We start from the raw sequence: 22,382 nt of genomic DNA on the forward strand, positions 1-22,382 counted from the left end.
TGACATGGTCCCCCACAACATCCTCCTCTCTAAATTGGAGAGATATGGATTTGATGGGTGGACTGTTCAGTTGATAAGGAATTGGTTGGATGGTCGCATCCAGAGGGTAGTGGTCAATGGCTCAATGTCCGTATGGAGATCAGTGACAAGTGGTGTCCCTCAGGGGTCTGTATTGGGACCAGTATTGTTTAATATCTTGATCATTGACATAGATAGTGGGATCGAGTGCACCCTCAGCAAGTTTGCAGATGACACCAAGCTAAGTGGTGTGGTTGACACGCCTGAGGGACAGGACCTGAACAAGCTTGAGAAGTTGGCCCATGTGAACCTCATGAGGTTCAATAAGGCCAAGTGCAAGGTCCTGCACCTGGGTCAGGGCAACCCCCCAATATCCATATAGGCTGGGGGATGAAGGGATTGAGAGCAGTCCTGCGGAGAAGGACTTGAGGGTACTGGTGGATGAAAAGCTGGACATAGGGAGGCTATACATGGAGTACTGTGTCCAGTCCTGGGCCCCCCAGTTCAAGGAAGACAAGGAACTACTGGAGAGAGTCCAGTGGAAGGCTACAAAGATGATCAGAGGACTGGAGCATCTCTCTTATGAGGAGAGGCTGAGAGAGCTGGGTCTGTTTAGCCTGGAGAAGAGAAGACTGAGGGGGGATCTTATCAACACTCACAAATACCTTAGGGGCGGGAGTCAAGAGGATGGGACCAGACTCTTCTCAGTGGTGCCCATCGACAGGACAAGGGGCAACGGGCACAAACTGAAACACAGGAAGTTCCATCTCAATATGAGGAAAAACTTCTTTACTTTGAGGGGGACAGAGCACTGGAACAGGCTGCCCAGGGAGGTTGTGGAGTCTCCTTCTCTGGAGATATTCAAAACCCGCCTGGATGCGACCCTGTGCAACATGCTCTAGGTGAACCTGCTTTGCAGGGATTTGGACTAGATGATCTCCAGAGGTCCCTTCCAACCCTAACCATTCTGTGATTCTATGAGCCAGCAATGTGTGCTTGCAGCCCAGCAAGCCAATCGAATCCAGGGCTGCATCAAAAGCAGCATGGCCAGCAGGTCGAGGGAGGTGATTCTGCCCCTCTACTCCGCACTCGTGAGACCCCACCTGGTGTACTGTGTCCAGCTCTGGGGCCCCCAACATAAGAAGGACATGGACCTGTTGGAGCGAGTCCAGAGGAAGGCCATGAAGATGATCAGAGGGCTGGAGCACCTCTCCTATGAAGAGAGGCTGAGAGAGTTGGGGCTGTTCAGCCTGGAGAAGAGAAGGCTCCAGGGAGACCTTATTGCATCCTTTCAGTACTTAAAGGGGGCTTATAAGAAAGATGAGGACAGACTTTTTTAGTAGGGCCTGTTGCAATAGGACAAGGGGTAATGGTTTTAGATTAAAAGAGGGTAGACTCAGACTAGATACAAGGAAGAAATTTTTTACAATGAGGGTGGTGAAACACTTGAACAGGTTGCCCAGAGAGGTGGTAGATGCCCCATCCCTGGAAACATTCAAGGTCAGGTTGGAGAGGGCTCTGAGCAACCTGATCTAGTTGTAGATGTCCCTGCTCATTTCAGGGGGGTTGGACTAGATGACCTTTAAAGGTCCCTTCCATTAAAAACTATTCTATGATTCTATAATATGTGAGACTCGGGTACCAGAGAGATTCTTTTAAACTTTAGAAGTGCTTGTGAAAATTTATTCTTTAGCCTTGCAATTTGTGTTGATATAATGTTCCTTTTTCAAGTAATGTAGGTAAGTTGTCAGCTAGAAGGTGATGTGCCCTGGAGATGTGTCTTTCTAGCTCTGTTTCACTAGAGGTAGGGTTCATTCAGATTAAATTAATGGAGTCAGTAAGTCATTCTTCTAAATACATTTACCTGAAGATTATTTTCTGAAATTGATTACATTCAAACATCTTTTGTTCCAAAGGCCAACAGAAGATGCTGTGATCATCAGCTTGGTTTTTAAACCCTACCCCATTGTCACCATTTAAGGCTGGGTGGGCTGTTAAACCGAGGACAGGTGCTCTCTATTAACCCTTTCGCGGACAACAGATGCTCTCTGTTAACCTCCTTCTTCCCCAGAGGGGAAAAGGAAAAGAGAAAAGGGAGAGAGACTTACGGGTTGGAAAGTTAAAACAGTTAATAAACAATAACAATGGAAAAAGAGTATAATAAATAATGAACAATATACAAAACCACTATAGAGCTCCCCCCCACCCCCGCTGATGACAATCATGTCACTGCTGATGCTGCAGGGCAGGCACTGGGAAGTCCGGAACTGGACTGAGCAGCAGGCGGGAACCAGATTCAGGGGGAACCAGATTCAGGAGCGACGGCAGGAGCGTGGGCAGAGTCCTCCCAGGATGTCTGCCATAGGGGAAGAGAGCACGACCCTCATGGTCCCTCAGCTTTATACTGAGGATGACGTGGGTGGGATGGAATACCCCGTTGGTCAGTTCGGGTCACCTGTCCTGTCTGCCCCTCCCCACAGGTGCGACACTTTTATGGCCTTTCACTTGTGGAACAAAGACACCCAACAGGGACCCTGGTTTCCACAGCAACAAGCCCGTGTAGTCAACTTCAGAAAGTACGTTCATTTAGAAGAAACTTAAAAGTCTGCCCTAGTCCAAACCAGGACACCCATGTGAATGGGGTGGTACACTCCCTCCACATTTCCTTATTGTGTTAGTAGTCTCTGGTGTCAGACCCACTAGAGCATTGGATCTGAACACTTATCCATGAAGAAAAATTGGACCATAACATTGCTTTACTGCAACTGTATTGCTTATTCTAATAAATCACCGAAGTAGAAGATGGTTTTACATTGTGCTGTTTAAGGATATAAAAAAGCTCGCAAATCTCTTGTGCAGCACTGCAATATACTGTACTGTCAAAGACAAAGATCCTAAAACAGGCTTCTTTCACATTGGTTTGAGAAACAATGTGCAGGAGTTTTTTCTGATTCATTGTTTGTGTGTGCTTTGCTTTGCTTTGGATGTCTGTTTAGAAGACACTCCTCTTTTTTTTTTTTTGTTTTTGTGGACAGGGAAAATATCATGCAAGCTACTTGAAGATATTTCTCCAACACTTTTAATACAGCTTTCTGTTTTGAGGTGTTTTGAGGTCTCTATGAAGGGGCATACCTGAAATAATTGCAAGTAGTGCCCTGCAGACATAGGCTTCTTACTGCAAGTGCAATTTCAGAAGCTGTAGCTTTAACTACTTTGTGTTCATTGTGTATTTGTTATATACACTCTGAGGTGTAAAGAGAAAAAGGCCAAATCTTTAAGATTGGAGCTGTCTTTCTGCAGGCACTAGGAGATTATTATTTTGACTTATACAGCACAAGCACAAAAGAACTATGGAGTCTTTTCCTTTTTATTGATAAAGACAATGAAAGCTATGGGGGGAGGGTGTGGAGGGTGTTTTTTTTTTTATGCATTTGTTTGCATCAGCTTAAAAATGCCTTCAAATAATTTCAGAGAAGTTGATAGCTTGAGTATGGTTTAAAAAATAAATGCCACGCTGATTAAAGGAATAGTATCAATCAAGGAAAAGTAAGTTCATGCTCTTAAACAAAAAACAAAGCAAAAAAATCTTCCACACACCAAAAGGGCTCCTTTTTTGTTTAGAAAGACCTATTTTAAATGTTCTGAAATTAGCCATACAGTTCAGTTACTATGCAGATATTTTATAAACTGACTACTGCATTTTTAATGTAATGGTGTTAAATTCACTGGTTTATTATACTTGGCAAAGAATGTTTTCCATATAACAAGCTAAATTACAGCTTGTCGGATAGAGTGGAGTTAGATACCGATAATATTTGATTCATTTTCTTGATTAATCAAGCAGCTCAATGAAAGCCTGAATTAGCCAGTTTTCTTTGGGATACAGGAAAAACTTCTGCATCAGCACCAGTTCTTCCATCTCTCCTGCTGAGCTGCCTGCAGAAGTGAAAATTCCAGAAAGCCTACTCTGCATATGTCCTCATGCAAAAGTAATGTAGCTTTAATGGTGAGAGAGCACTTGAGAAACAAAACAAAAAATAAAACCAAAAGCAAGAAGATGCCATAGTTCACTTCTGTCTGCCTGCCTTGTTTTCTCTGACCCCCCCTTTCCCTTCTGTCTCCAGGTGAGCTCAATTCAGAACCAAATGCAGTCCAAGGGAGGCTATGGAGGTGGCATGTCTGCAAATGTTCAGATGCAGCTTATAGACACTCAGGCAGGATAAGCTTGGGGAAACCTTTCCAGTAAGTATTACTGTCTGCTTTTTAGGCACTGGTAGAGTAGTGAGGAAGAACATCATGCCACATATCATAATTAGCGTCTGATAAACAGCTGCATCCTTATGATCATAGAATTGTTTTCGTTGGAAAGGACCTTTAAGATCATCGAGTCCAACCATTAACCTAACACTACCAAGCCCACCACTAAACCATGTCCCTAAGCAACACATCTACTCGTCTTTTAAATACCTCCAGGGATGGCGACGCCATCACCTCCCTGGGCAGCCTGTTCCACTCCTTGATAACCCTTTCCGTGAAGAAATTTTTCCTAATATCCAACCTAAACCTCCCCTGGTGCAACTTGAGGCCGTTTCCTCTCATTCTATCACTTGTTACCTGGGAGAAGAGACTAGCACCCTCCTCGCTACAACCTCCTTTCAGGTAGTTGTAGACAGCAACAAGGTCTCCCCCGAGCCTCCTTTTCTCCAGGCTAAACAACCCCAGTTCCCTCAGCCGCTCCTCATAAGACTTGTTCTCTAGACCCTTCACCAGCTTCATTGCCCTTCTCTGGACTCTCTCCAGCACCTCAATGTCTTTCTTGTAGTGAGGGGCCCAAACATGAAGACAGTATTCAAGATGCAGCCTCACCAGTGCCGAGTACAGAGGGACAATCACTTCCCTAGTCCTGCTGGCCACATTATTTCTACAAGCCAGGATGCTGTTGGCCTTCTTGGCCACCTGGGCACACTGCTGGCTCATACTCAACCGGCCATCTATCAACACCCCCAGGTCCTTTTTCACCAGGCAGCTTTCCAGCCACTCTTCCCCAAGCCTGTAGCATTGCATGGGGTTGTTGTGACCCAAGTGCAGGACCCGACACTTGGCCTTGTTGAATCTCATACAGTTGGCCTCAGCCCATTGATCCAGCCTGTCCAGATCCCTCTGCAGAGCCTTCCTACCCTCAAGCAGATCAACACTCCCGCCCAACTTGGTGTCGTCTGTGAACTTACTGAGGGTGCACTCGATCCCCTCATCCAGATCATTGATAAAGATGATATTAAAGAGAACTGGCCCCAACACTGAGCCCTGGGGAACACCACTTGTGACTGGCCACCAACTGGATTTAACTCCATTCACCACAACTCTTTGGGCCTGGCCATCCAGCCAGTTTTTTACCCAGCAAAGCGTATGCCCATCCAAGCCATGAGCAGTCAGTTTCTCCAGGAGAATGCTGTGGGAGACTCTGTCAAAGGCTTTACTAAAATCCAGGTACACAACATCCACAGCCTTTCCCTCATCCAGTAAGCAGATCATCTTGTCATAGAAGGAGGTCAGGTTAGTCAAGCAGGACCTGCCTTTCATAAACCCATGTTGACTGGGCCTGATCACCTGTCGTCCTGTACGTGCCCCATGATAGCACTCAAAATGATCTGCTCCATAATCTTCCCTGGCACTGAGGTCAATTTAAAAATGCATTTCTGGGTAGAACATTCAATATCATGTGAGCATGTTGACTTTTATTATGTGATGAACAAGACATTAATAATTCAGTCCTAACTGCAAATCTGTGCTTAAACCTGTTTTATGTCCAAGATACTATTGTAGGCAAATCTTTGCAAGTGAACATAGCTGTATACCAAATTTCTGAATAATTTTGTGATATAATTAGGATACCATTTTTGCAACATTTCCATTTAATTAAACAAAATGTGTGGTGTTAAATATGTTATGGTAGGAAAATCATCACTATCAAAATGTTGAAAACTCAGTTTAATGTGTGTTTTCTGTGTTACAGATTTATATGCGTTCCTGTATTTTCTTTCCTCTTTTGCCTTGGTGACTGCTTTGTGTTTATGATGAGAGAAGCGATGGCTCATTGTTCACACTTTGTGATTACTCCAGTGAAAAGTCGCTGTTCTGCTCTGATGATGCCATTTATGAGATTGATCCTACCGTGCCTTTCAGTGACATGCACACATTGGCCTCCTACCAGTACCATGGATGTAGAGCTGTTTAGGATCGGTTTTAGCTGTTTGCTAAAGCAAATTAAAGCATCAACCTTAGCTTCCATCATCAATACCTAATGCACAGCATTCTGTTACTCTTAATTCTTTAAATATTTTCTCCCATCAGGTAATTTAGAAATGATTAAGTTTCCATTAATATTTTAATCTCTCATTGTTCATATCCATTTTTGAAAGGCCTGGGCCCTGCAATCACAAATTATAATTTCATACAAAATCAGGAGAATAGATGACCACATGATTTGTGGAGTTGATTTGTACAGTGGCCTGTTTGGTGCCAGAAAAAAATTAAATTGCTTACTGCAGACTGATGATACTGTTGGTGGTGGAAAATTTAGCTGTGGTATGTGTCATGCCTGTTTCTGAAAAAGGACCTGTATCTTACCTGCTTCAGAGTTAGGTCTTCATTTCAAGTTTTATCCAACTAGTCTTGAAATAAAGAGAAAACTTGCATTCATAAGGCATTTGTTATAAATGTTCAGTATATTTATTTTGAAAGAGCTGACCTCAAGACTGTAAACCAGTGTAGTATCCAAGTATTGTGGAACCTATTTAAAAAATAAACCAATCATGTTTGGATGCTTATTTCTTTTTACAATTTTTCTTAATTTTAGGCTGTATGGTCATTTCCAGCAGCAGTATCCCAGACTGCCTACAATATTAGCTGAAAATTTTAGTAGCCCTCTCTAAGTAGTTGGCAATTTCTATGTTGTCTCTATTTAGCCCGCACCCAGGGCTTAACAATAAGCGGTTGTTCTATCACCCCATGTCCCTTCCCCAACCAACAAAGGCAATTGGGAAAAGGAGGGAGACTCATAGGTTAAAATTTAAACACCTTTAATAAAATCTCGATTTCAGTAAAGCGTTTGACACGGTCTCCCACAGCATCCTCGCAGCTAAACCGGGGAAGTGTGGTCTGGATGATCGGGTGAGGAGAAGGAACACGCCTCCACAAAATCCAATGTGAATCAAAGTGAAGACATTTATTAAGCATAAGCTGTCCCTTTTATACATTTTGTACTTTCCCTGGCTGTAAGCATGTGCATTGCTATTCGTTAATATTACTAAACGTACTCTTCTTTGATGTGTTGATTGGTCACTGCTCTGCCACTGGTCCTTCCTTAATTGGCTCCATCAGTTCTTGTTTCTTCTCCTCTGTGTTCGGCTCCCACCGGCTACTCCCTCAATTCTTGTTTGCTCAGCTGCTGTTTTTCCTCATCTCTCGAAGGTCGGCTTGTTGACACTAGCTACATGAATCTTCTCACGCAGCTAGGCCTTCACTCCATACTCTCATACTTCTGGCTCATTACATGACCATTCTGCTCCAAAAACCCCTCTACAATTCCCCCTTTCTTTTCTTGAGCCAGAAAGGCCGTGTTTATTGTCCGCCGCAGGGCCCTTTGCAAGCAGGAGAATAAACACGGTAATACAAGGATGATAATACAAATCACAAACAATCCCATCAATAGCATTTTAATCAATCCGACCAGCCACCCTCCAATTCCCAAATTACCCAACCAGTCATCCAGGAACCCATGCTGTTCCCGTATTTTCTGTGTGGCACCCATGAGCTCTTTGATCTGCTTATGAATTGACTTGGAATGATCGTTCAGATCCATGCCACACATCCCATCAAACTCCTGACATCCGTGACCGTGCACTAATAATAAAAAATCTATAGCAGCTCTATTTTGTAAGGTAGCATGTCGGATACTATATACATCATTGGCTAATATTCCTAAAATTCTAGAAGTTTGATCAGCTCTTTTTGCAACCCAGCAAGCTAAATTTCGCAATTGTGTTAGTCCTTGTGCAGCAGCCACACCCGGTGCAAAAATAGAAGAAAGAACTACTTTGGTCCTAGACCATAGTTCTACCTCATCTTTACATTCTTTCCCTAAGGTAGTGACACTTCTTTTAATCTTGTGTAGGTTAGTGTGGTTTAATATGACCTTTCGTGTAGGCATTAGTAAGCTTAATTTACCTATGGTACACGGACCTCCCAGTTTTTTACTGGGCAGCCCTGGCCAAGCCCTATCTCCACAAATTAGGAATAAACCTTCTGGTAATTTTCTAGGCATGGCCAAATCCGGTGCTGGCTCTGTTCGACTACGCCCTACGTTTGCACACCAGATAGATTCATTTTGCCACAATGGATTACTGGGTGTGACATTTTGTAATCTCTTTATGTCGTTCTGATAAATGTTTGATCCCTCTGTGTAATTGAAAAACACACAGGATTCTGCCTGTAAAGTTCCTAGGATGTCAAGTTCTTGGGGCTCTAAGGGACTGACAGGCAAGCTATCGTCCCATAAATCCCAATGTTCGCCACATTTCATTGCATTCTCACAGAGGCTCTGTTTCAGCACATTCAACCCTGCCACTATCTCCTTACTTTCAGATCTGTTTAAGGGGACCCCCACTAGAAATGTATGAAAGGGTTGTTCAGGCTGAGCTAAGGAGGCACAAAACTGCGTCTGGTTCAAGCTCCGCATCAGAGTCACCCAAATGTTGTGACTCCCCTTCCATGGTGTAGGTGGAAGGACTATCGGTTGATGACCTTTTGTCAGGTCCAGGATCCAAAGCAGGCTTAACACAGAAAAAACAACCCCTTGCTTCATCATGACTGCGCCTTTTGCTCCCTTTTCTATAACTCCCACGCAAACCTTTTTTCACACTTCCCGCAGTCAGGGCACTGGATCTCTCGAGAGGTCAGTGTTCCGAGGCAGATCCTGAGTTGGCTCCTGTAGTTCAGGTTGTTTTTGTAGCCACGGCTTCACCCACTTAGCTGGTACCCATTTGGCTCCTGTATCTGTAACGACACATGCATACCCTCGACCCAACGTTATTAATTTCATTGGACCTTCCCACACACCAGTCACCCCATTTTTTACCATCACTTTGGCTTGTTCCTGTTCTTTCTGAAAAGCCTCCATACCTCCCTTTAACCCTGCACCATGTTTTACTGCTGGAGGTACAGAGTAGTCCTGTGGCAAGCGTAAAAAGTTTAGTACATAAAGCGCTTTACACAACCTGTCAGGAGGAGATAGCCCTGGCTCTCCCCCTTTTTGTTTTTGTAAAAGGTGTTTCAGAGTTTGATTCATGCGCTCCACAATAGCTTGTCCCGTTGATGAATGTGGGACACCTGTTACATGTGTTATACCCCACAGTTGGAAAAAGTCCTGTGTGGCACGTGCCACATAGCCTGGGCCATTGTCCGTTTTAATCGTCTGTGGAATGCCCAGGGTTGCAATAGCAGAACGCATGTGTCGTTGAACGTGTTTGCTGGATTCGCCTGTTTGTGCTGTAGCCCAGGTAGCAAGGGAGAAACAGTCAACACTCACGTGGACATATTTCAGCCGTCCAAATTCGGGGATGTGTGTTACATCCATTTGCCATATCTCCAACGGTCCAGTACCGCGGGGGTTGACACCAGGTGCTAAACCACCCCCAAGATGTTGACAGTCTGGACAGGACTGGACTATCCCACGTGCATCTGCACTGCGTAGCCCAAACTGACGCCGCAGTACCTTAGCAGATTGATGGAAAAAGGCATGAGATCGTTGTGCTTGAGCGAAGCGATCAATTGAAGGCGCAGCCCAGGCAGGTGCGACAAGTTTGTCTGCCCGAGCATTGCCTTCAGCTAAGCCTTCCAGGAGTCCTGTGTGACTACGGATATGTGTGATGAAATATGGATGCAGTCGCTCTGTCAGCAAAAGCCATAATTCATGAAAAAGTTGGTATAGTTGTTCATTAGCTATCTCTTTGAGCAGAGCACGCTCCATCCTCTGGACAATCCCTACGACTTATAAAGAGTCACATACCACATTAACAGGTGCTGTGTTCCATCGCCGGAAGACCTCCACCACAGCTCGCAATTCTAATTGTTGTGTAGACCCTTGAATGTCAGATAAAATTACATCATGCCACTTCCCATTGTCTAACCATGTTAGTGCTGCTTTTTGAGCTTTGCCTCCAGCATCTGTAAAAACGGTGACACCACTGACCGGACGTTCTGACCTTTTTGGTAATTCTTCCCATTGACCCAATTGCAGCACGGAGAAGTATTTGTGAGGGGGTAGATGTACCTTCAACTCGCCCCTATAATCCAATAACGCAACTTGTAACGGTATGGAATTTTGTAATGCCCATTGTAGATACTCTGCAACCAGTGGAATAACCAAAAAAGCAGGTTCGACGCCTGCTATCTCTACAACCCTCTGCCTTCCTTTCATTACAAGTTGTGCTATGGCCTCTACTTTCGTAGTGATGGTACGTTTTGGTTGCATAGGCAAAAAGATCCATTCCAGCACATGTAGAGGATCCTTGTCAGTCACCCACTGCATAATTAATGCCAGGGGGTGGCGATCGTGATTGATAACCAATACTCCAATACTGTAATCTGGGTCCCAACGGTGAGTGTATGCCATAGCTATTTTGGTACTCAGGTGTTTCAATGCCTGCTCAGCTTCCTGTGTCAATGTGCGGGGGGCATCTGCACCGCCTCCTCCCTTTAGCAATTGCATCAAAGGTGCCAATTCAGCATTGGTGAGACCACACAGGGTTCGCACCCAATTGAGGTCTCCCAACAGTTTTTGTACATCATTTAAAGTACTGATATTCACACGAATTTCTAGTTTTTGGGGTCTAACAGTTGTTTTGGTAATTTCCCACCCAAGGTACTTCCAGTTTTCCTCCTGTTGTACCTTTTCTGGAGCTATTTGCAATCCACCTTTTGCTAGTTCAGTCTGCAGTGTGTGAATCAATTGTTTTTTATCCAATTGTTTCCCTGCTATTAGAATGTCATCCATATAATGGTATATAATCAAATTTGGAAAATTCCTTCGCACAGGAGCAAGTGCCCAGGCCACATACATTTGACACATTGTCGGTGAATTTTTCATTCCCTGTGGTAACACAACCCAATGATAGCGTTTCATAGGTGCAGCTTTGTTCACTGATGGCACCGAAAAAGCAAATTTCTGATAGTCATCAGGGTGCAAAGGGATGGTGAAGAAACAATCTTTTAAGTCAGTGATTAAAATGTCCCAGTCTTTAGGGATCATATTGGGGGATGGGAGCCCTGGTTGTAGGGTTCCCATATCATCCATGACCTCATTGATTTTTCGAAGGTCATGTAACAAACGCCATTTGCCACTTTTTTTTCGGAATAGTAAATATTGGGGTGTTCCATGGGCTTGTTGTGGGCTCAATATGACCTTTTTCCAGTTGCTCCTGTACCAAGCTTTCAAGGTGGGCGATTTTTTCTGCAGACAGCGGCCATTGATCAACCCAAACTGGGGTTTCTGTTTTCCAGGTTAGTTTTAGGATTGGTCGCCCTTCATCAATGGCCGCCTCTAAAAACCCTCACTGTTAGTTACCAAGCGTGCCCCTAATTGACTTAATGCATCTCTCCCCAGTAAACAAATGGGGACAGGCATCACATATGGTCTTACTGTACAGGTACTCCCATCCTGCAATTTGCAACAAATCACATTTGTACTGATTTTAGTGGTCTGTATTCCCCCGACCCCCAAAATGGGCGTAGGGGGGATCTCCAATGGCCACGAATGAGGCCACGCTGCTTGACTGATTATTGTAACGTCTGCTCCAGTATCAATCAGCATAATTACCACGCAAGTTTTCCCACCAGGTTCTTTTAGTGTTACCCGTTCTGTTGGTTTTGCCTTGCTGATATCCATTGCCAGATAAATGTCAGCCTGGCCTGTTGATCCAAAACCCCCAGCCCCTCTTATCTGATTCCCAGCTGTGGGCACAGCTGATTTAAAGGGGACCAGTTGTCCAATTTTTTCTCCTTTGGGTATATGAATTGGTGGCAGGGGGGTCCATACCATAATAGATATGACCCCTGTAAAATCGGCATCGATTATACCGGGTAAAACGAAAAGACCTTTTCGGGTCGTAGAGGATCGTCCGATAAGTAAGGCACTCAACCCGTGACCCAGTGGGCCTTTCATATCGGTGGGTATACATTGTACTTGCGGGTCTATCAGAGTCACCTCTACTGCTGTGGCAATGTCGACCCCAGCACTCCCTCTTGTGGCGGCGGCGACGCCATCCAGGCAGCCCGGGTGGAAGACCTGTTTTGTGTCATCGCGCTGGGTCTCCTCGCGCTCACCCCCCTGTTTCCCAGCCGAGTTCCCTGCTTAGTGAATCTAGATCGGCATTCATCTGCACGGTGACCGTATTTCCGGCAGCGATTGCAGGTCCCTGCAAACTCGTGACTTTTTAGTCGGCATTGAGCCTTAAGGTGTCCCGGTTTGCCACAGTTGTAACATTTTGGTCCCTGATCGCCTCTCCCTGATCGTACTAGAGGTTTCACCGCAGCTGCAAAGGCTGACGCCATGTATCCTGCTGTTTCTTCCGTTGTTCCTACGTGCTCACACGCATCCATCATTTCTGCCAGGCTAGAATTTTTGGGTAATGTCTGTAAAATGCGCTTACAAGTAGGATTAGCATTGTCGACTGCCAACGACATTAGCAACGCCTCTCGAGCTACATCGGTCAGCGATGCCCTTTCCCATGCTTCACGCAATCTTTCTAAAAATGTCATATAAGGCTCAGATGGACCTTGCCTTATTTTTGTATAGGCAGGAATTACTTTCCCATCTTCTGGGAGGGTTTTAAAAGCCTCTCGGGCTAAGGTGGCAGTAAGTGCCAAGGCTTCTGGTCTAAGGCGTGCCTGTCGTTGTGGATCACTAAACTCCCCTTCTCCCACCAGTTGGTCAAATGTTATCCCTAAAAGAGGATCATTATCTCCCCTCCCCAGGTTTTCCACCGCTGCAGCCTGTGCTGCGTCATGCCACCTCGTCCGCCACAAGAGTTCCTGCATTGGGGTTAAAATCATCGCCATCAATTGCTTAAAATCAAAAGGTGTTAAAAGCGTAGACATAAAAATACTATTTATAAATGCTTGGGTATAAGGTGCATGCAACCCATTTTGTTGTACCGCTTTCCGTGCCTCCTTAACAATCTCCCACTGTAATCCTACCCAGTGCGGTGGTTCTCTCCGATTTCCCAAAATAACTGGGAAAGCTGTGGGCAGAATCTCCCCCTCCACTAGCGCATTCTGTATAACTCCTCGCCACCGTAATCGCGGATCGTCTCCTCCCCCGTCCCCCATGACAGAGTGCATACCAACATTCCCATCCATATTTCTCATGCGGCTAGTCCCAGCCGCCTCAGCACCCCCCCCGGCCCCCCTGGCCCCCCCGCGTAGGCGTTCCCTTTCTTCTTCTCTCCTCTGCTCCTCCTTATGCTGTCGCTCAGTTAAGGTCGTCTGTCTTTCCAGGTCTTGTAATTTTGCTAACAATTTTTCCGCCCAAGCCACCGGATCCTTAAATTTCCCTGGACCGCCGGCAGGCGATGGGGGAGACGACGGGGGCAGAGGGGGATATTCGTATTCGGCGCGATTTGCGAGATTGGCGGCTCGCGGAGGCTTGAAGGGTGGGGGGGTGGGCTCGGGCTGATGCTCATCAACCTCCATTTCCCCCGGTTTAGGGGGCTCCCCTGTTGGTTTAGGGGGTATTTCAATTTTCTCCTGCTCTTCTGGTGGTGCGGAGGGGGTTGAAAAAACCGGTATTGGCGGCTGACCAAAAACACGAAGACCTCTCGCCCCAGGGTTAACCTCTGTTGGACGCAGAGCCGTAAAAGCCCCTGCTGCAACAGCCCTCTCTGCTTTCATTTCTTGAAGAGCAGTAAGAACAGCCCTCCATGCAGTTGCCAGTTCTATTGCCTCCTTTTCCCCACTGCTTATCGCTTCCCATAAACCCTTTCCAATATCTTCCCAAGTGTCCACCTTAAAAGCGCTCTGGGGGTCCGAAGGGAACCCATGCTCTCGACACCAAACTAACAGTCTCCGGAGCAAATGCTCATCATGTTTCACTCCTCTCTTAGAGAGGATATGTAGGAGAAGCCTTACTATCGCACTTTCTTCTTTAGAAATATTTTGGCCCATCTCCTTTTTCCCCCGGCTGCTCACCTCACTAAGTGTCCCGTTGCAACGTTCTTTTCTTTTCTTGCGAGTCGTCCTCCGTCTCGCCCCGGTCTTCAGACCTGCTGAGCCATACTCCAGCCGGTGTACCTCCTTCTGGGCTATTCCCCGAACTTGCCGTCGATCAGCGTCTCATCAGGGTCACCATCTGAGGAGAAGGAACACGCCTCCACAAAATCCAATGTGAATCAAAGTGAAGACATTTATTAAGCATAAACTGTCCCTTTTATACATTTTGTACTTTCCCTGGCTGTAAGCATGTGCATTGCTATTCGTTAATATTACTAAACGTCCTCTTCTTTGATGTGTTGATTGGTCACTGCTCTGCCACTGGTCCTTCCTTAATTGGCTCCATCAGTTCTTGTTTCTTCTCCTCTGTGTTCGGCTCCCACCAGCTACTCCCTCAATTCTTGTTTGCTCAGCTGCTGTTTTTCCTCATCTCTCGAAGGTCGGCTTGTTGACACTAGCTACATGAATCTTCTCATGCAGCTAGGCCTTCACTCCATACTCTCATACTTCTGGCTCATTACATGACCATTCTGCTCCAAAAACCCCTCTACAATCGGGTAGTGAGGTGGATTGTGAACTGGCTGAAGGAAAGAAGCCAGAGAGTGGTGGTCAATGGGACAGAGTCCAGTTGGAGGCCTGTGTCTAGCGGAGTCCCGCAAGGGTCGGTTCTGGGACCAGTTCTATTCAATATATTCATTAATGACTTGGATGAGGGAATAGAGTGCGCTGTCAGCAAGTTCGCTGATGACACAAAACTGGGAGGAGTGGCTGACGCGCCGGAAGGCTGCGCAGCCATTCAGAGGGACCTGGACAGGCTGGAGAGTTGGGCGGGGAGAAATTTAATGAAATATAACAAGGGCAAGTGTAGAGTCCTGCATCTGGGCAAGAACAACCCCATGTACCAGTACAAGTTGGGGACAGACCTGTTGGAGAGCAGCGTAGGGGAAAGGGACCTGGGGGTCCTAGTGGACAACAGGATGACCATGAGCCAGCAGTGTGCCCTTGTGGCCAAGAAGGCCAATGGCATCCTGGGGTGTATTAGAAGGGGTGTGGTTAGCAGGTCAAGAGAGGTTCTCCTCCCCCTCTACTCTGCCCTGGTGAGGCCGCATCTGGAATATTGTGTGCAGTTCTGGGCCCCTCAGTTCAAGAAGGACAGGGAACTGCTAGAGAGAGTCCAGCGCAGAGCCACGAAGATGATTAAGGGAGTGGAACATCTCCCTTATGAGGAGAGGCTGAGGGAGCTGGGTCTCTTTAGCTTGGAGAAGAGGAGACTGAGGGGGGACCTCATTAATGTTTATAAATATGTAAAGGGCAAGTGTCATGAGGATGGAGCCAGGCTCTTCTCAGTGACATCCCTTGACAGGACAAGGGGCAATGGGTGCAAGCTGGAACACAGGAGGTTCCACTTAAATATGAGGAAAAACTTCTTTACGGTGAGGGTGACTGAACACTGGAACAGGCTGCCCAGAGAGGTTGTGGAGTCTCCTTCTCTGGAGACATTCAAAACCCGCCTGGACGCGTTCCTGTGTGATATGGTCTAGGCAATCCTGCTCTGGCAGGGGGATTGGACTAGATGATCTTTCGAGGTCCCTTCCAATCCCTAACATTCTGTGATTCTGTGATTCTGTGAAAATAAAAAAAACAATAGTAATACAAAACCCACAAAATTATACTTGGCCCATAGAGTGGTGTCAAATACCTTAAAGGATAGCAATTGTCAAAAAGAAGAAGGAACAAGAGAGCAAAAAGAGGCACCTCTCTTTAGCAAGCTTTTCCTTTTATAGTGAACCTGACATTAATGTTATAGAATACACCTGTGGGCCAGCCTGGGTCAGCTGCCCTGGATTTAACTGCTAATGGCCTTGATCACCACAGCTGGCCACAAACTGAAACAAAATCTAACAGAAACTTGATTCTATAAATTTTATCCCCACAAAACCAGGAGAGGATTCCACCCCTTATTCTATATCATTTACATCAAGTCACTACTATTTTCCCCATCTCTCAACATATATACATATCCATATATACACACAGATATTCTCTTTAGTCTATGGGCTATCTCTCCAAGAAGTCCATTGAATTAATTTAGTCCAAATCCGTGGGTTTCATGTCTCATAATAGCCTCTCAAGGCAGGAGAAAATTGGTGTGGGATTCACTCAGCCGGCAGATCGGGACCAGGCCTCAATATGGTGTCATGGACTGGTGAAGTTGGGCGCAGCAGGACGATGTATTGCATCTGCATCTTGCAGCTGGTGTATCTGGTGCAGCCCATGTTCAGGGCAATATTTTCTATCTTTGCCTACCTTAAAGTACAATGTCCCAGTCTGAAACTAGTGGAAAGCAGTACAGGTTTACCAAAGTTTATTAGGTTTTTATATTTGTGAAAACAATTTAATGGAAGAGGTAAGACAAGGAATAAGACTCAGGTAGTACACATTCCCACAGATCAAAAGCTTTTCATGAGGATTTCAAACAAATGATTATGTCCCTGGATTGTGGAGTTCCAGTTCATAGTTAGAATATTGCATCTACTTGAAATTTAATGATAAAATTTCAACTCCTCATTCCATATCCCTTTTTCTATCATCATGGCTCACTGCAGAAGACTATGCACAATTAATTTATTCTTTAACATTTTATTATTCCTCAGAAACAGCTTTTAACATGAGAGAATGAAGTCTGGTCTAGATTTACAATTTTATGGTTTAATACAATTTCCCTGAGCACAGACGGTTACATCAGAACACAAAACACTTTCAGAGTAAAAGACTAAAGACTCAGTATTTAGGATGAAAGTTTGAGGCTTTGTATGAAATCTATTAAAATATGCTGGTTGCAGCCACAGGCTAGAATTTAGCAATGAAAGTATTTTACTAAAGGTAAGAATGCTCTTAAGTAACTTTAAGATGTAAAACTGATACAAAAATCGTAGATCTCCAAACCCCCTTGCTTTCTAACTTTCCTCACCGAAGTGAGAAGCTAGGTGTGGCTGGGTAAGGAGTCCGAAAGAAAACTCAATAACACCAGAGTGTGTTATTAAGCAGGTATTCTTTATTGCAGCGCTGGGCAGCACTGGGGATTATCCACCATGAGTGCTCCACCGGTTTGGCAAATTTTCAGAGATTATATACCATAAAGTTATACATAGTCATAAGATTCCCAAGAACTCATTTGCATAATCATGAGATTTCCCAGAACTCATTAATATATGTAAATGTCCGTTCTACATGCGCAGTCATTTTCTCTGGTGGTCGTCAGGGGTCTTCAGATGAAGGCTTGTAGTCTTCCTCACTGTGTTCGCTGACTGACCCCTGCTTCTGCGCAAACTCAGTCCGGGGATCACGTAGGTCATGTAGGCTGTGTCCTTCAAGGCAGCTGTTGCAACTTCCTTGTCTTTAGGTTTCTGTGCCTCTGTTTTCCCAAGGCCCAGTTGTCTGAAGTGAGATATACCCATCTAAATTAAAAAAAGGCTCCCCTTTGTTTATTTATATAACTAGGTTAGTTGAATGTCTAAGGTATTTACAACATCCTCCTTGTTCTTGGGGCCCCCAACCGTTTCATTCCCCCCTTTACTTGTTACTTGTAAATTCTTTTACAAAGGTTCCAAGTTTTCATATTTCATTACCTTAGGTAGGATCCAAATTTTCATAGCTAATTTCTTCAATTTATACCATAAAAGGCAATTTAAAGCTGTTAGTATAATGACAAACACTAACAATATCAGAGGTGGTGTCAAAAACAAAACCACAATATAATCGTTAACAGTCTCGAGTTAACTTTACAGATGTGGGTTCTGTGAGTTGGGATTTCCATGGTCCTTCGGATGCCTTCTTGATTCTCAAGTAGTGGATCCAGGCAGTGTGCTTCTCAAGCCTGACCGCTGTGTAAGTCATGAGCAAAACTTGAAAAGGGTTGCTCCATTTCTCTTCGAGAGGGTTACCTGAAATATTTTTAACGTAAACCCAATTTCCAGGTCTAAACAAATGCACTGGTGACCATAAACCATTCATAGGTTTCCTTTAAACTGGTTAGCAAAGTATATGGGTTTTCCACTACTGGATACAAACCTTTAACTATCTGATTTATTGCTCACAAATCCTGCACCCATTGATAAGTTTTGCCATCAGGTTTTTTAACAAGTAAAATAGGTGTGTTATACTCTGAAGAGCATTCAATCAATAATCCAAATCTCATGGCATCCTTGTCAGGGCCCGAGTCAGATTCTGGGCTCTGAGAAGGTTCTTTACGATCTCAGAGAACGACATTAAGGCATAAATGAGGTCAGATGCTGCCACTCAGACCGCTTTATTGAACGAGAGGGCAGAGAGAAAACAAAGCAATAGGAAAGGTAGGAAGTGAGAGGAGAAAACTAAGCAGGAGAGCGGAGAGAGCAGCAGGGTTAGTCACCACCACAGATCAAGCGGTGTGCTGTGTCCATCCTCGTTCCTCAGTGGGGGAGTGTACAGATGAAGAAGCAGAAGTAGGCACCGCCTGGAGGAGGAGGGAGGCAGCGGCAGGGGGCAGTAGCAGCAGCAGGGGGGAAGCAGGGAGGCTGTAAGGATCCTGCAACTGGTCCATGGAGTCATGTCATCCAATGGGCATGTGTCTCCATGTAGGTCTCCTCCAATGGATGCGTGTCCACAGGCCTCGGTAACAGAGCTTGTCGCTGGCAGATAGAACATGCGCACTTATCCCAAAATAACTAAACGCACTTGCTGTCTGCCCCAAAGAGTCCATTTTATGGTCCTCCACACCACCCCATGGCTCAAAGTTTGTTATGTCGTCTCAGATCTCTGTCTTCGGGATCCCATGGTGGTGGGAGAAAAGGATAGTAAAGTAGGAAAAGAGCATTTGAACTTTTTACAATCAGTTGGCTATAATCCTAAAATGTAAACAATCAACAAATTCAAACAATTTGTACAACGGATGGCTTCGGTTGGTGTATTCAATGCCACCCGGTGATGAGGTAGGTCAGACAGAAATAAATTCAAACAAAATTAGTCTTCAGACCTTATTGCTTTTTCAAACAGAAAGTTGTAGGCAAACATATTATTTATCTCTCTCATGAAAGTTAGTATTGAAAAATGTGGCAGCCCTCCTACGGAAATTTGTATTTTAACAATAAAGAAAACTTAAAATATTGTTCCACCCAATAAATAAAACAAGACAGGCTTACATAGCGCATGGACAGCTTCGTCCACCATCTTGTACATAGTAATTATCTTAACAATATCTTAACAATCTTGGCAAATTTTTTTAACAATATCTTAACAATCTAAAGAGCAACAATTTAAAGAGAACAGAAACTTAACAATATCTCAACAATTGAAAGAGAATAGAAACTTATCCCAGGCCATGTTGGAGGTTTATGGCTCTGGGGGATCAGAAGAAGGAGGTGATTGTCCACAATTGCAAACACAAGGCCAATGACAATTACAGGATAAATTATAACCATAAAACACCAGAAGATTAAGTATTCCAATAATGATTAAAATAATAGTTAAAAGGAAGAGTGCGATCAAAATCATAATTGCAGCTCCTGGTACCAGCCACATTCTGTCCTTTTTAATTCTTACGATTCGTTTGGCTATTTGCAAATGAGTTCGCCGCCTGCGTCGCGACCGGGAGACTGGTGGCTGCACTGCCCTGGTCTGCTGGAGTTGAGGTCTGCATACGCAGTAGGAAAATGGATTTCCACACCCCCAGCCCAATAAGGAATGTTCCAGCACCTTCTCCCGGAAGGGCTGGAAGGCGCATGTGTGGTTTGGGGGAAAAATCTGTGCAATGAGATCTAACAGAGCAATGTTACTTTGATCACCAAGGATACTTGCAAGTAAGTATAGGACCCTGAAAATCAGGATGCACAAATAGGTTTCACACAAGATCCTAGTTACCAAGCAATTTTCCACACAGAATTCGGATGCACAAGTTACACAATCCAGGCACACAAGCCACAAAGTTCTGATGAAGTTCTGGTCTACAAACACAACAAGCGGGGGGGGTAATCGTCTCAGGGAGGCAGCACATAAATCTTCACAAGTCTCTGGTTAAACAGGGATTTCTGTCACACAACCCCCACCCCAATAGTCCTTGAGAGGCACACACAGAAAACCGAACTCCACACACAAGAACTCCCATCCCTTACGTCCCTGAGAGGTGAACACATAATACAGACACGTGATACAGATCAGACCAATCCGGGGTACGCAGGAGAAACGAGGCAAAGTTAAAGCAGATTAGAAGCGCAAGCTAAAGTTACAGCAGGCGAAGGGCGCAAGCTGAAGTTTAAAGCAGGCTGGAGGGCGACACTGTCGCTTTAAGGGATCCTGCCGAGTACGCAAGTCCTCTATAACACTTTTCACTCCTCACCTATCTTCCAGTTTCAGGGGATATTGTTTTATCCTAACAGGCCGTGTTCTCTCTTTAAGTTTAACAACAACCCATTCTGCATTTTCAGCTTTTCCAGGCATTCCTGAGGCCCACGCTCCTGGATATACCTGGTCCTTTATTTCTTGTATAATTTCTTCTTCCCTAATTTGGGGTTCAGTGAGAACCAAACTTAAAATTTCAATGTGATTCTTTTCTGGGATTTTTTTAACTCAATTTCTCCATTTTTAAATTTTATCTCAGCATTCAATTGTTCTAATAAATCTCTTCCCAAAAGTGGTCTACGAGCGTCAGGCAGGTAGAGAAATTTATGAATTCCTACACTTTACCCAATTTTGAATTCTAATGGCTTCAAAAAGAAAGCTTTCTCAACCTGCCCAGTTGCTCCCACAATGTTAACATTTTGTTTGCTTATTGGCAATAAGGTCTGATTCAGTACTGAAAATGTGGTACCTGTATCTACTAGAAATTCTCTAGTTTTCTCTCCTTTCCCTAGCTGCATTTTTACCAAGGGTTCTGCTAGGGAAGATTCCCCTGGTTCCAGTCAGTCAGCTCCTATATCAGAAACCATTACCGATTTCAGTTTGACAATCCTTTTTCCAATGCCCCATCTGCTTACAATACACACACTGATCTTTCGGGAGGGGTTGATTTCCCCTCGGTGAGGCACTTGCACTTCGTCTCACAGCGTTAGTGTTATTTCCCGGTAAGTTCCGAGAGGGTCTCTGGCCCCCTGTGGTGCACAGAGCAGCCACTGCAGCACCGGCAACCGCTCTGCCCTCACTCTTCCCCTCCGAGTCTCCCTATTCTGATACGCCTGCCATGCAGTCTCCAGCAACCTCTCTAAATCTCTCGCAGCAATTCCTTGCACTTTCTGTAGCTTTCTCCTAATATCATCTGCCAATTGTCCCAAAAACAGATATCCACTGTTCCCGGCAGAGTCCCAGCCAGAATCAGAGCCTGCACCTGGGTTCTGACCGCTTTCACAAACACCACATCCAACACTGCATCCACATCCTCCCAGTCAGGATCCTGGGTTTTCACAGTTAGTTCAAATCTTTTAGCAACCTTTTCAGGATCATCCCGATAACTCCCCACAGCATCTCCTTCTCTATCCCCTCCCCTAATCTTTCATTCTGTGCACCAACCTTTAAACACTTTTGTCCAATGCTACAAGCCGAGCAACATCCTTTTAACTTCCTATTTTGCTTATTTTTCTCCTTTTCTATTGCCAGGACCATAGGGTCCTGGGGTGCTAAATTAATTCCACGTTCCTTTTGCCACTCTGGGTGATTCCACAGAGTAGAGAACATATCTGCATAAACCACTTCATCTCATTTTCCTTCCCTTTAAAAATAACATAAGTTGTGACAAAGTATTATAACTCAAAGTTCCATTAAAAAGCCATTTTTCTCCGTCATCTAACTTGTATAAAGGCCACCACTGATTGCAATATTTTATCAAAGTTTTACGGCTCACACTTCCTCCAGGTGGTCCCCCAATATCTTTCCAGTGAGTCAGAATGCAGCCCAAAGGGCTCTTTTTCAAAACTCCACCCTGTTGGTTTCCCATTCAAAAAATTTATAAAACACAAAGACAGGGACTGGGGCCTGAACACTTACACACACACACAGAGACAACAATTAACAATTACTATAGACAGTATTTCAGGTTCCCACATTTATCAATCACTTTGTCCTTCTCTGGC

General features: G+C 44.8%; 1 protein-coding gene and 1 long non-coding RNA gene across 3 annotated transcripts in view; one reads left to right on the plus strand and one right to left on the minus strand.

Moving 5' to 3' along the window:
* LOC137675770 (CDC42 small effector protein 2-like) overlaps positions 1-22,382 on the plus strand; it is a 95,454-nt gene that overhangs the window by 53,147 nt on the left and 19,925 nt on the right. Inside the window, exons 3-4 of one of the 2 annotated variants that reach the window (XM_068421982.1) lie at positions 4,143-4,260; positions 6,032-6,486. In XM_068421982.1, the coding sequence (XP_068278083.1) occupies positions 4,143-4,241 (99 nt within the window). In that variant the 3' untranslated portion in view covers positions 4,242-4,260; positions 6,032-6,486. Of the gene's footprint in view, positions 1-4,142; positions 4,261-6,031; positions 6,487-22,382 lie in introns of those variants that run through there. The other variant, XM_068421983.1, reaches the window with a different exon arrangement.
* On the minus strand, positions 7,265-14,346 carry LOC137675779 (uncharacterized). The gene is made up of 3 exons (XR_011050000.1): positions 14,263-14,346; positions 8,927-9,072; positions 7,265-7,658 (listed from the first exon to the last, which is right to left on the minus strand). It is a non-coding gene; the product is annotated as an uncharacterized lncRNA (long non-coding RNA).

Source organism: Nyctibius grandis, chromosome W, assembly GCF_013368605.1.
Source record: "Nyctibius grandis isolate bNycGra1 chromosome W, bNycGra1.pri, whole genome shotgun sequence".
NCBI classification, from domain to species: domain Eukaryota; kingdom Metazoa; phylum Chordata; class Aves; order Nyctibiiformes; family Nyctibiidae; genus Nyctibius; species Nyctibius grandis.